At 49.3% G+C, this 14,857-nt stretch overlaps 2 protein-coding genes across 2 annotated transcripts in view; one reads left to right on the plus strand and one right to left on the minus strand.

The window, feature by feature from the left end:
- Window positions 1-14,857, minus strand: part of LOC144248803 (uncharacterized) — a 1,234,558-nt gene that overhangs the window by 1,020,527 nt on the left and 199,174 nt on the right.
- Window positions 7,528-9,363, plus strand: LOC146764066 (uncharacterized). Its single transcript, XM_085565621.1, has 2 exons — window positions 7,528-7,748; window positions 7,957-9,363. The coding sequence occupies exon 2, from the start codon at window positions 8,086-8,088 to the stop codon at window positions 8,908-8,910; it is 825 nt and encodes a 274-aa protein (XP_085421747.1). The 5' UTR covers window positions 7,528-7,748; window positions 7,957-8,085; the 3' UTR covers window positions 8,911-9,363.

Here is a 14,857-nt window from a genome sequence, read left to right on the forward strand (position 1 = left end):
TTCCTCATTTCAGTGGCTTGGTCGGCAGGAAGGTCAGGAGCTGGAGCTGTCTGGTTGGTTCTTATTCTGAGGACAGCTTGTAATCAAATTATGCCATTCAAATGAAAAATGGGTTCTCTGTCTCCTGATATGAATTTGTGAGAAACGCCAATCACTTGGTTTTTAAAATGTTAGAAGTTTAATACTAGTAAAATGGTTATAAAAGTAGGAATACAATTAGACTAATAAAAATTTAGAGTTAGGACAATTGCAAGACATTAAAAAGCAAAGACTTGCAGATGTCCGGATGCTCTCTTGGGCACTTAAGCCACAACAACCATACCTTGTGAATAAAGGAATCACCCCTAAAAAAATACACTGTTGCATATTCATATATCCTTCATGGTTATGCATACATTTTATTTAAAACAAGTAACTCTGTCTGTTGTATGTCAGCTGTTTTTTTTAATCCCCACAGCATCCTCCAGTCTGAGCATGGCCTGAAGAAATTAACTTCTTCTAGTAAGAAAACCATAAATTCCTCTTGTCTGGAGAATTTAGGTGTTCCTTGAGCGAATTTAGGTGTTCTCATTCCTTAACCCCCCCCCCACCATGCATATTTTCTCCTTTAACTACTAAATCTTCATTTTATCTACAAAGCTACGTTTACCATACTATTAAGATGTTCATACAGCACAAGTTATCATTATAACATAATACATGTAGTAACTATCTGCACAGAGCCATATAACATGCATTTTTCACAAAATCATTTTGGTTCCCAGGGGCTGGTCCATGGTGTTGTAGGATTTGTTCTGGTGGCCGTTCATCTTTTCCCCATGTTTGGGCTCTCCCTCAAGCTGGGGCTGCATCAATTGACCATTTTTTTTCTTAGTCCTTCATCATATACTTGAATTCCAGCTGATTTCCCTGAACTTGTTCTAGCAAAACCCCCAGTGCTCTGATACACCCTGTACAGCACAGACAGTGACAGCAGATGTTGGAGTGGGCAGAGGGATGATCCCCCCCTTATTTTAGTGAAGTTTTCCCAACATTCTCCATTTGCTGTTTCCCTTTGCAGCTTCAGCCATTTCTGTTGCAGAGTCAGAGATCCTCAGCATGGGCTCTGCCTTCAGCTGTGCAGATTCCATCTGTGCAAGCAGGCAGAGCTTGGGGTGAGGGGCAGAGGGAATCAGCCAATTCCTGCCCCAGGCAAGAAGAGCCAGGTACATTGTCCCCAGTTTGCCCCAGCAGTGTTAATTTGCATTTCTGAAGCTCCTCCTGGGTGCCTGGAATGCAGCTTCTCTTCCACAGCAGCCTTCAGCAGCCTCAGTTGTGCCCCCCCCACAACCTGCTGCTTTTTTTTTTTCCTTCAAATCATCTATTTATTGTTTATGAGTTAAAGGGTCACCTTTAAATCTCATCTAGTTTTGAAAATTTTGAAAAACTCTAATCACTTGGTTTTTAAAATTTTAAAAGTTTAATAATAATAAAATGGTTATAAAAATAATAATACAATTAGAGTTAGGACAATTACAAGACAAAAAGAGCAAAGAATTACGGAGGTCCAGATGCTCTCGGACCCTAAGTCAAGAAAACCATGACTTGTGAACAAAGGAATCACCCTTAAACCAAGACACTTGTTGCATATTCATACATCCTTCATCGTTATGCATACATTCTGTTCTAAACAAGAAACTCTGTTGTATGTCAACTGTTCCCTTTAATCCCCTGGCATCTTCAAGTCTGAGCAAGGCCTGAAGAAATTAGCTTCTCCTGATAAGAAGCCATAAATTCCTCTCCTTTGGAAGGTTTAGGTGTTCTTCAAAGGGAGCATCTCATTCCTAAAAAGAAAACTCCCCCCACATACATAATCTCTATTTTAACATTATGTTGTAACCTAAAACTACACTTAACACAATATGTAAGGGAATTAATACAGCATAACTTTCTAACATTACACATATAATATTCATTGTAACATTTGCGAAAAGCCAATCATAAATATGCATTTTTCACAATCCCACCTGTTACTGCTCAAGCCAAATGATTTATAAAGAATATTTCCTGTCCTCTTGCATTCTTTGGACTCTGTTGGTAATCAAATAAAACATGGGATTAAACAAAGAAGTAATATCAAAACACTTGTAACACATAAAAGGAAGAATCCTAATTTCTTCCACCATCCCATTCTCAATACATTACCCCACCTGCTAGTTTTTAACGTTATTTTCCCATTTTTGGACTGATACCTGGGTCATAATTTTTTTCTGATATCCTTTGTTTTTTCCAGGATGACATCCTCATTGCCATCTATTTTCAACAATCTGTACACCCCATTCTTTAGCCAATAAATAGCGTAAAGCCAACGTATTTTAATGCACTGCAGGTGATGTTTGGCTTTGCAGACTCCATATTAATTCCAATGCCTGAGCAGCTTTGTTTATTATCTTCTCTATAACTGCTTGGAGTCATTTAATATGACTCAGGATATAATTTGGGGTTGACACAGAGCTAGACTGCTGTGCTTGTTTTACCTTTTTTTTTTACTAACTGTCTCTTTACCGAATCTTGGACTATATTTCTAAGATCAAATGTAAAACAAATCCATCTCTCTCCTTTTGGACATTCCATGCCCCAAGTATTACTACTTTTTCCTAAGTTCTTTGTATGTGATAATTTTCCCCCTTTTTCCTGCAGGTACTTAATTTGGATGGGTTATAACAGTGGCTGTTGACATGGGTGTGTGTACCAAAAAGGAACTTTGGTTTCTTTCCATGTGATACTTTCTGTAGCATTTGTGACACGATCTTGCTGCTATCTCAGAAGGGAAAAGACAACAAATGAGAGACAGAAACAGGAATGACAGAGGTCTGGCTTGGCTTATACCCCCACCTCCCCTGCCTGTGGGGCTGCTGCCCACAGCAGGTACGTGTGATCTTCTCGCTGGTGAGTACAGTGCTCAATCCAGGCTTGCCCTCTGTTTCCCTTGTCACTCCTTTTTTACTCATTTCCAGGCAAATTGTTTTTGACACCTTTTATCTGTGGTTTTCCACCATTCCTCAGGTATCTCTCAGTCCACAGGCATTGATAATCCCCATCTACAAAAGCAATTTATTACTTCAGTTTTTGAGGTCTTTCTGTATAGGGGATTGATTCAGTACTCAATACTTCTTGCCACGAGAACATAGATTTTGTGAGCTACAATGCCAATTATTCTCATAATTTAAACATTCACTTATAACCCAGCTGCCATGTCCAATATGGGGATGAATCAAATAAAGTATACAGCATAGTATTAATGGCAATTTCCCTTCTTGCCTGTACAAGTCACAGGCTAAGGCCAGACTATCAGAACTCTTTGACTCAAACACTCCCGATCCTCCTGTTTGAAGTGGCAGTGTTCCTCTGCCAAGGAGGTGTCGGAGGCGTCTCAGGGCTTATTCAGGCAGGGCTTAGAACCAGTGATGCAAGCTTTGCCTTATTTCTCAGTTAGGTGTTATTCTTTGTACCTGCCTTGGGTCATTTGGGTCTTCCCAAACCATTACCACCCAGTCCTGGTTGAAAGTTAATTTGGTATCACCCGGTTTAGATGTGATAGTCCATTCCTCACGTTTCTTCACAAATTCTTTTATTTTGCTGGCATGAATTCACCCTCTTTTCCATGGTTGGGATTGCTGCTTTAGTAGTACCTGGAAAGGACTTCTTAATAACACAGTGTTAAAAGAAAAACAATACTGCATTAACTTTCACCATTAGTTTTCTTCAAAACTTTCTGGGTTTAACTAAAAACTTTTTCTGTAGCTGCTTCTTCTTCTTGTATCCAGCTGTGCTAATTGCTGCAGAGGCCAATTCTTCTTCTTGTGAGCTATAATTAGTTAAATAAAAAAAGACTAGCCCAAATTTAACACAAGATGTATCACATCTCTTGGTTTTTTGCTTTTTAGGCAACATCCAACTGTTTTAGTCTTACAGCCCCATTCTTCAAAACAAAAGCCTCCTTTCCTTAACAACAAAAATCAGAAGGAAAAAAAAGAAGTCTTGTTTAAAAAAATAAAGCACATTGTGAGAGTCAGCTATCTCTGCTTTGATCTTATCTCTATTGGTGGTCCAGCTCTCCCTCTTTTTCACAGCTTTGCCTTTGACTCTGCTTCCTCACTCCCCTCCCCTTGTTGTCACTCTGTCTAGCAGGAATGGGGGAGAACTTACAAATAGCTGCGGTATGGGGACTTTGGGGTGTATTTCGCTCTCCCTCTTTCTCTTTCTCTCTCTTTCCCTTTCTCTCTCTTTCTCTTTTTCTCTCTTCTTCTCTCTTCTCCCTTTCTCTCTCTTTCGCCCTCTTTTTCTCTCTTCACATTTCAACATCCACATTCCAATATCAGTCCACTTTCTAACATTAGTCCTACATCCTGGAGAGGTGAGTCTGCCAATCACCTCTCCCTCCTTTTTCAACTTCCTTACAAATTTAATTACTGTTGTTATGTGTGTTCTGCAGGCGTGTAATTCACAGCACCCTCCACCAAGGGCTACCAGCTACCCACAGCTGACAGTGCTAAAACTAAAGACTTATTTTGCTGTCACAATTTTCCATTCACAAACTTGAAAGGGTTGTAGGAACAAGGTAAACAAAAACTTACTTCTGAAGTGATCTTGCCTGCAGTAAAAAATTTAAGGCAATGCTTGTTAGTGCAATATAATTTGCAAAGAAGCCAAGGTTTGATTTGGGAAGGGCATCTGAGGACACAGAGCATGAGTTTTACCAATCTATAATTTGAAGAGGGAATAGACAAAATGTGGATACAGTGGGGGAGACAGCAAGTAAGGAATTTATCTCTGCAATACTCTCTTTTTGACTGCCAGGAGACACTCTCTGAAGAGGTTCTTACAGTACAAACAATAACTGGATGGGAAGAGGCACTCCTGAATTTAAGCTTTGGTGTCAAAATAGGAAACTGCCCCTGAGCACTGCAGTGCTGGAGCACCCTGCCTGCAAACTCACCAGAGGCAAGCCACTGCTGCCACGCTGCAGGGCTGCCTGCAGCACAGAGGGAACCATGGCCAAGCCCTCCCTGCAGGCCTGGGCAATCCACACAAGGAATCACAATTGCTTCATAGCTCTCTAACTCATTCAAGAAATAGGAAACTGTAGTAAACAGAGATCTCCCTCACCATCTTTTTCATATGTGTGTGTCACACACCCACTGTGATGCTGGAAGTAACAAATTGTTTACATTAGAAGATACTGAAACTTTTTCTTCATCTAGCTTTGTAGTTTCCCTTTTCTATATGTAGCCACCTTCCATTGTGGGAAAAAATGAGCCCTATTTTTTTACAAGTGTTTTGTATGCACAATTTTATTTGCTGTTCTAGATACACTGCAAGTAGTTAGCACTTCCAGAAAAACTAGCAAACAAACAAAACAAAAAAACTAAGAAAGCAAAACACATTTGGGTACATGAAAAAGGACTGGTTGGAAGGAAAATTGTTTCTCATTGACCTACCAAGCAGTTGGTGTTACCTTTAGTTTAACTTTACACACTGAGAACACGATTGAACAGTCTGCATTGACTCAAATTAATAGCAGGTTTTGCTATGTTACAGGTGTAAACTAGTTTTTCAATCCTAGAGTACAGTAAGTTATGTATTTCAAGATAAAAATCACAATGCAAATTGGAAGAAATTTAGTACTGCATGAGGTGTGCACACAATTAATTTACCTCTAGAAGTCAGTTTATGACTTTCCTCTACTAGGATTGCAGTAGCTGCTATAGCTTGAATACACACTGGCCAGCCTTGATTTACTGGATCCCACATCTTTGATAAATAAGCCACGGGTCTCTTTACTCCTCCCCACTCTTGAAACAAAACCCTATGAGCTACCCCCTTTTTTTCATTTACATATAAATGAAAGGGTTTTGCTAGTGAAGGTGAGCTTAAAGTTGATATTGGGGCTAGTTTTAACTTCTTTTTTCTTAATTTTTCATTATCCTTTTTGATCCATTTTATATCATCTCCCTCTGTCACTTTTTTTTATTCAAAAATTTTACTGCCTGTGTATATCCTTCAATCCACAATCTATAATTATCCCAATAATCTGAGTATCTTTCTGATTTCCCCCTTTGAAGAAGGAGGGGGAAGGGATAGAATCCCTGTGTTTCAGTCTGGGTTGAGCTTCCAACTACCCTTACTAAGCAAGTGTCCAAGATATTTTACCTCTGATTCTACAAATTGCAGCTTCCCTTTTGATACCCTTAATCCTTTTTCCCCAAGAAAATTCAAAAGCTTTATAGTAGCCTCTCTAACTTCAGCTTCAGCTTCCCCAGAAAGTAAAAGATTATCCACATATTGGATAATTTGTATTCCAGGGGGAGTGGGGAAAGTTTGTAGTATTGTTTCTAAAGCTTGTCCAAATAAGTTTGGGGATTCTGTAAGCCCCTGTGGTAGTTTTGTCCATCTTAATTGCTGTTTTCTCCAGTTAGTGGGTCCTTCCATTCAAAAGCAAAGATAACTTGCTCTCCTGGGCTAATGGGCAAGCCCAAAAGGCATCTTTAAGGTCCACTACACTAAACCACTGATGCTGGGGAGGAACTTTACTGAAAAGAGTATAAGGATTTGGTACCACTGGATAGCGGGTCTGAGTTCCTTTGTTAACCTCCCTTAAGGCTTGTACCAGTCTATAGCTCCCGTCAGGCTTCTTTACTGGGAGTATTGGGGTATTATGGGGAGACATACAAGGTTCTAATGTCCCATCCTTTATTAGTCCTTCTATTACTGGCTTTAAACATTCCTGTCCTTCTAAAGATATAGGATACTGCTGTACATGTATGGGACAATTTTTTTTTCCTCAGTTGTAATCTTTATGGGGTCAATATTTAATCTTCCCCTATTTCCCTCCCCAGCCCAAACTTCCTTGTTAATTCTTCTTCCATCCTCCTGGCCTAGTTTTAAAAGTCTAGCTGTCATCTTCCCATCTTCTGGAACAACCCCTATTCCTAATTTCACCTGTAAATCTTGTCCCAATAAATTGCTACCTGCCCCTGGGACCAAGAAAACATCCCTCATCCAAAATTTAGTTTCTCCCTCTATTACCACATATTTAATAACGGGTACTGTGAAACTCTCTCCTTTTGCTCCTGTTACTATTACGGTATCTTTGCTTACACTATAACCTTTTGGAATATTTAACAGAAAGGTTCATTCTGCCCCTGTGTCTACCACAAATTCCAATTCTTCTTCTTGGGGACCCACTCTTAAAATTATCTCAGCATTCCCCACCTGGACCCCACCTGCGCCCCCCCCTCGGCCCCATGGCCCCGCGAGGGGAATTTGGGGAGGTGGGAGTGGGGCAGCGCCAAGGCCGGGCCCCCCCGCGCTGTCCTGGCGGGAGCGGCTGCAGTGGGGACCGAGTGCGGGCGGGAGCGGCCGAGAGCCCAGCGCTGCCCCAGCCCGACCTGCCCCAGCTCCATCCCTGCCCCTGCGCTGGGATGCTGTGGGTCTGTGGGGAAGAGGGAGCCGGCAGTGGGTGCTGGGCCTGGGGGCAGGAGGAGAGGGGAAGGAGAAGCAGGCTTGAGGAACAAAATGGTCAGACGATGCAGGTGGCAGGAGAAGGTGGGATTGTGCAGGAGAAGGAGGAATAGCAGGAGGAAGAGGAGAGACACAGGAGGAGGAGGAGGAGGAGCAGAAAGAGGAAGCAGCAGAAGGTTCCACCCCTCCCTGTGTCTGCAGCCTCCCCCCAGCCCCAGGAGCGCTGCTCCCCCCACATGCAGCAGGTGACTGTGGAGGGGGATCCACGATTTTCACAGGGTGAATCTTGGTGTTTCTGAGCTTTCTTGGGCTAAATGTTGGTGCTTTGGTTTTATGTGGCAGCTGAATCTTTATGTTTTGGAGGTGGATTTGCTGAGCTGTTATGTTTGGGGAGGTTTTGTACTGTGTCTTGAAGTTTGCAGGATTTTTGAGCTAAATCTTGGTGTTTTGTAGGTTCTTATAGACACAAGATTCCCAGTGACTTCCTGAGATGAACTTGGGCAAGGAGGAACCTCCAGTACAAGGAGCTTTTCTCTTGTTTTTCTGTCAAATCAGGATTTGTCATTTCCAGGGCGTGGCTGGATGGAGGAGGAGGAAAAGCCCCGGAGATGCTGCAGGAGGAGGAGCTGCAAACCCAGCCCAGGGAGCTGCGGGGAGGAAAGAGCCCCCCTGAGCCAGGAAGGTGGGCTGAGATCCAGGCGGAGCTCGGAGCTCCTGGAGAAGCCTCATGGCAGGGAGAAGCCCCACAAGTGCTTGGAATGTGGGAAGGGTTTCAGCTGGAGATCCAGCCTGATCCAGCACCAGAGGGTCCACACTGGGGAGAGGCCCTACGAGTGTGGGGAGTGTGGGAAGGGGTTTCAGAGCAGCTCCAATCTCCTCAGACATCAGCAGAGTCACACAGAGGAGAGGCCCTTCCTCTGCCCCGACTGCGGGGAGGGCTTCAAGCACAACTCCGACCTCACCGTGCACCGGCGCATCCACACTGGGGAGAGGCCCTACGAGTGTGGGAAATGTGGGAAGGGCTTCAGACACAGGTCTGGCCTGATCTGGCACCAGGTGATCCACACTGGGGAACGGCCCTACGAGTGCTTGGAATGTGGGAAGAGCTTTGGGCGGAGCTCACACCTGAGAAGACACCAGGGCATCCACACTGGGGAGAGGCCCTACGAGTGTCCCCAGTGTGGGAAGAGGTTTCAGACCAGCTCCAATCTCCTCCTACATGAGCGGATTCACACAGAGGAGAGGCCCTACCGCTGCCCCGACTGCGGGAAGGGCTTCAACCGCAACTCCAGCCTCACTGAGCACCGGCGCATCCACACTGGAGAGAGGCCCTACGAGTGTGGGAAGTGTGGGAAGAACTTCTCCGGTAGCTCTCAACTGACACAACACCAACGGAGGCACCACTAAGGGAAGCCCTGTGAGTGCCCCGAGTGAGGGAAGAGCTTGGAGTGAGGGAAGAGAGTGAGGGAAGAGCTTGGTGTGCTCCTGCAGCTCCATCCCCCATGGGAGGATCCGGGCTGGATGATCCCCAGTGACCCCCGTGGGGCAGAGCCCTGGTGTCCCCGTATGGGGAATAAAACAGAGAGTAAAGCAATGGAGCTGATAAAGGGGCCCGATATCTGAGGCCTGACTGAGCAGAAACTGTGGGAGACACAGACACACTTGAAGTCTCCCTGGGCAAGAAGACTGACCAAGCAACATGGTGTGAGTCTTTGTGATAACATAAATGTTCCCAGGTTACTGGATGTCACGAAGAATGTGTAACCAATGGGAAATTGTTACCAAAAATAGAGCCCTCTATAAGCACCATACAAGTCAATCCCTGTATAAACACCTGGTACACTCAATAAAATTGGTTTTGGTCTAAACTCGGATGTCCCCGTCTCTCCATGGTGGATAACCCCTGTTGTGGGTGATCCCCGTTGGGTGGGGGAAGGTGCTGGAGGGATTTCTTTCCCTTCTCCTGGTGCTGCCGTGGTTTGGTTGGTAATAAATTCCCTCCCTGTGCCCAGGCCGGGTCTGTTGTCCCCGTGCCGGTGCTCGGGGCGGGATCTCTCCCGTTCCTTCTCTGCACTGCCGGGCCTCTCCTCAGCCAATGAGAGAACGCGGTGGAGAAGAGTCAGCCAATCAGCGAGAGCGGGGCTGATGACTCACCAGTTGCCGGGCAGACCCGCAGCAGGCAGTGTTCCCCACCTGGACCCGCCCTCCCTGCCCAGGGCCGGCCCCGCCGTGGGGTCCCCCCAAGTCCCTCCCCAGTGCCCCCAGGAACTGGGCTGGGTTTAACTGGGAAGCTTTACTGGGAACACTGGGAGCAGGCGGGCAGGGGCAGAGTGACAGCAGGGCTGGGGGGACACTCGACCCCCCCAAAATCAGCGTGGGGATGGAGTGGGGGGTCCTGGCTGGGCCCGAGGCCATGGGGAGGGGCTCTCACTGCCAGTGGCTCAGGAGCTCTGTGGGCAGAGAAAAGGGGGTGACACCGGGCTGGGGTCCCCGGGGGGACCATTCACATTCTGGGGGAGGTGGGATACGACTCACGGGACCCCCCTTTCTTGTGCAGGTAGAACCAGATCCCCAGTGCCAGGAAGATGAAGCCCAACTCGGAGTCTCCAGTTCCTGCCAGCATCTTGCTGTGGCAGCATCCAGCAGCATCTCTGGGGTCTCCGCAGGGGTCAGGACCCCCCAGAAACTCTCACAGGCACCCAGGCCCCTCCAAGCACCCTCCTGGTTGCTCCCAACCTACTCAGGATCCCTGAAACCTTCCTCTTGATCCCTTCCTCACCTTCCCAGGACCCACCAAAGCCCCTCCTGTCCCTCTCAGGATCCCACAGCCTCCTTCCAGTCACCCCCCACTGCCCCAGGACCCCCAAACTCTCTCTCATTCCCTTCCCAGCCCCACCAGGGTTCATCCAGACCCCTCCCAGTCTCTTCCCAGCACAACCAACCTTGTCCCAATCTCTGCTCTTCCATCCCCAATCTCCATCCAGCTCTTCCAGGCTCACTCACATCCCTCCCAGTCACACCCAGCACACCCAAACTCCCTCCCAGTGTCCACCAGGACCCCCAGAACCCCATCCCATCCTCCCCAGTATCCTTCAAACCCCTTCTTAGCCTTTCCAAATCCACAACCTCCTCTCCCAGTTGAAACCAGGCTCTCCAACTCCCTCCCAGTTGAAACCAGCACATCCCAGTGGCTGTCCCAGTGCCCCCAATTCCTCCCCTGTATCCCAGTGCTGGCTCAGGGGGTGCTCCAGGCTGACGTGCTCCACCTGGCAGGTGGAGGTGAGCCCGGCCCGGGTTGAGGTTTCCAGCAGCACCAGGAGCTGGTGGGTCCAGTCCCCTTTGGGGACCATGTCGGTGGCCACCACAGAGAGCTCCTGCTGGCCCTGGAACCACCTCAGCTGGGTGTGGGTAGGGTAGAAATCCACCAAGAAGCAGAGCAGGTGCCGGGGCTGGGCTGGGAGCTCGAGGGCAGAAGAGAGATGGACAAGGTGGGGGTGACTGGGAGAGAGCGGGAACACACTGGGATCAGCTGGGAGAAACGTGGAGAGAGAGGGGAGGGGTGGTGTGGCCTTGGGGCAGACTGGGAATGGACTGAGAGGGACTTGGAATGAACTGGGAAAGACTGGGATGATACTCAGAGAGAGGGGAGGGGATGGGGGACACTGGCAGAGGGTGGAGATCTCGGAGTGAACTGGGGAGGAACTGGGAATGGGCTGGGAAGGAGTGGGAGGGACTGGGGCGGCACTGGGAGGAACTGGGAATGGGCTGGGAAGGAGTGGGAGGGACGGGGGCGGCACTGGGAGGAACTGGGAATGAAGCGCGCGGCACTGGGAGGCCGAGTCCAGCGCGGGGCACGCGGCGCTGCGGGTCTGCCTGGCAACTGATGAGTCATCAGAGACTCGCGCTCTGATTGGCTGAGGGGCGGCAGCGCCACGCCAGGCTGAGATGGACAGCCGGGAGGCACTGGGAGAGACTGGGATGGACTGGGAGAGCCACGGGGGTCAGTGGCAGGGACAGAAGGTCTCGGGGATGGGCACAAGGAGGGCTGAGGGCTCTGGGGCGATTCCCAGGGAGGTTTTGAGGGGCCTCAGGGTCATTGCCAGAGCAGGGCTCGAGGGGACACGCTCTGCCCCACGCTCACCTCGGCGCTCCGTGAGGAACGGGCTGAGATACTCGTGGTTGTACCGGCAGAGCCAGCCCACCGCAGTCCTTCTTTGCTCCATAACGTGCGGGTCGCTGTTGCAGTACCTGGCTGCTGTCCCTGGAGTATCTGTCCCGTGGTATCTGTGGATACCATGCAAAGGCCTTTTCTGCTTCTTTACCCTGCACTCTCCTCGTAGCAGTTCAGGCTGGAACAAATGGCTCCCAGAACAGGGACCTTGGGCAGTTGTCCAGTCCCAGAGAGCGTCTCCTGAAGGTCATCGGATCTGGGATCTTTGGGAATTCAAGCGTCGTTTGGGACCAGCTCCAGGAGGAGCTTCTTCCTACGCTTTGTGAGGACTGTTTCTCCTGGCCTGTCAGCACCCCTTTGGAATTCTGAGGGAAGGCTGCCGCTTTGGAAGGGAAGCTTTCAGAATCCAAAGGACCGGCAGGAGCCCACCAGCCCCCTCGAGGTTTCGCTTTTCCTTTGTGTCCCTCGCATTGGTGAGTACTTTCAGCGTGGGCTGCCAGGTTCCCGGGGGAGAGCACTACACATGAACACATTTATCTTAAGTTAATCCTTTTGCCTCGTGGGGGGGAATTTTGGGTTGTTTGGGGAACATGGACAATCATTTATCCCCAGCTCAACGAGAGATTTATATTCAGATTAAAGCAACCTTAGTACTAGGGAATGTTTCATTTAAAAAGAGGGATCTTAAAACTTTTGTTCAGTTTTTGTTTGAGCACTTTCCTGAGGCTTCCCAGGAAGATGTTTTGTCACTTTCATTCTGGGGGAAAGTTGGGTGATGCATTTATGATATACAAGTGGGTGGAAATTATAAAGTGGGAAAGTTTAATCCTATTTTCAATTTGATTTTTAAATTAGTAAAGCCTAAGTGAGAAAGTTGGGTCCCTGGTTCTTGTTCCCCGTGTTACTCCCTCCCTGATCCTAACCCTGCTTCCCCTATGGGTGGGTTGGGAGCCAGACCCTGCCCACGGGCACAGGGCTGTCACCTACTCCCTGCTGCCTCCTGCCCCACTCAGTCCCTCTCTCGGGCTGGCCCTGGCCACTCCAGCCCGAGCCTTCCCCGCTCCCTTGTCCCCGACTGCCCTGTCCCCAGTTTGGTCCCCAGCTCCAGGAATGTCAGTTGTACAGCCCCGCCTCGGGTCCCTCCCCTGCGCTCGCAGCTGCGTCGATGGTGTCACCGTCGGGACCAGCCCCTTCTGTCCCCTGCCCACATCCCCGAGTGGGCCCTTGAGGGTGGTTCCCTCCTTCTCCAGCCCATCCCGGTTCCCACGCCGCGGAACCGAACGCGGGCCTGGCTGGAAGCCCGCCATGCTGGCCTGCAGGCCCCGAGTCACTGGGCCCCACCGCTCCGCCGGAGGCTGCGCGCTCCAGCCCGCCCCGACCCACCTTCCGAAGAGGATGAGGACGGCGGCACCCCGGCAATAACAACAGGCCGGGAGGAGGCTGGACACGGATCAGGGAGGAGCCCTGCGGGATGGGGACCTGGACTTGGTGAGAGATCTCGATTGCCTTGCGGCGCCTGTCGTCATTAAACGGGGAAAGGAGCCGCGATGGGAGTGGATTCCTCACACTGAGGGGAAGGAGTTGAGAAAAGCGGCCAGAGACTATGGCCGCAATTCTCCATATTTTAAAAATGTATTGGACTAAACTTTCACAGGACATACCTTAATTCCCCATGCCTTCCATTACATTACCACTGCACTATTGCAGTGGAAAAAACTTTTAAAGCCAATCCTATCCAAGTATGACTTGAGTGAAGTTTTAGGCGAAGGCCAGGAAGGCCCTGAGGCTTTGGCAGGAGAGGGGGAATTCAGCAGACCAGAGGATCAGGTCATGCTGCCCAACAATGTCTTAGATGACATCAAATCTGCTGCAAAGACTGCTCTTTTAAAAATCCCTGGTGGAACCACCCTTGTCCAAAACTTTTCTTCAATCCATCAGGGGGTTGAAGAGACATTTGTTAAGTTTGTTGACCACCTCCCAGAGGCCATTGATCGCCAAATTGATAATGTAGAGGCCAGGGATGAACTCCTGGGAAAAATGGCAATGTCTAATGCCAACCCGGAAACCAAAAAGCTTCTCGGAGCTCTTCCCCAAAATCCAGAGCCACTCATCCCACAGATGGTCGACACCTGCACTAAGGCCTCTTCTTCAGAAACTGCTTTAGCCCTGGCCATGAGCAAAGGGGTGGGGGAGGCAGTGGTGCCCATTAACAACGAGAGGTGCTTGAACTGTGGCCAGTTGGGCCATTTCCAAGCAAACTGCCCTCACTGGCCTCCTGTGCACTTTAACTGACCTCGCTGCCCTCTCCAGAACACCTAGAAATGATCAGCCCTCGCAGCGTCCGGGAAACGGGCGGGGAGCGCGGCGCGGTCCCGCACGGAGACAACGAGCGGCAGCCGCGGCCCCGGGGCCGAGGGCGGGCGGGCGAGGCCGGCGGGCGGGCAGCCCCGCCGGGGGCGGCTCAGAACCGCAGTCCTGGGGCGAAACTGCCGCCCCCGCCCCGCTGCTGCTCCGGAGCTCCTGCGCCCGCAGCGTCCGCGGGCACCGGCCGGGACAGAGCCGGGAAGGAGAAGGGGCCGAGCCTCGGCGCGGCCGCCAGCGCCGGGAGCGGGACGAGCCCCGCACGGCAGCGCCCCAGCACCGGCGCCACGTCCAGCATCACCAACACACACGCAAACCCGCTGGCCAAGGTGAAAAAGTCCTTGCCATGAACGTTCTGGGGACAGGAAATGGTTCAATGTCAAAAACAGATACGGTTTCATAACCCTGAATGATAACAAACAAGATGTGTTTGTTCAACAGACTGCTATAAAAAAGAATAACCGCAGGAAATAACTCCACAGTCTAGGAGATGTAGAAATTGTGGAATGTAATATAATACAAGGAAGAAAAGGCCCCCAAGCAGCCGATGTGACAGGACCTGGTGGAGTTCCAGTGCAAGGTAGCAAACATGCACCAAACTGCAAACCTGCGAAATATTACCCATGTCATGGAAGTCCTCCACACTCCTACCGGGGAAATTAAACCCAAAACCAGCAGCCAAATCCCAGCAACAGCCCAAAAGCTGAAAGAGCACAGAACACCGATAAGCCACCTTCCATCCAAGACTCCACCTCCATATCAAAACAACTTTCCTGTCTGATAAGTCCCACTTCTTCTAATACCCTTCCCCAATTCCTGTGG

Source organism: Lonchura striata, chromosome 36 (genome assembly GCF_050655825.1).
Source record: "Lonchura striata isolate lonStrDom1 chromosome 36, ASM5065582v1, whole genome shotgun sequence".
Classification (NCBI taxonomy): domain Eukaryota; kingdom Metazoa; phylum Chordata; class Aves; order Passeriformes; family Estrildidae; genus Lonchura; species Lonchura striata.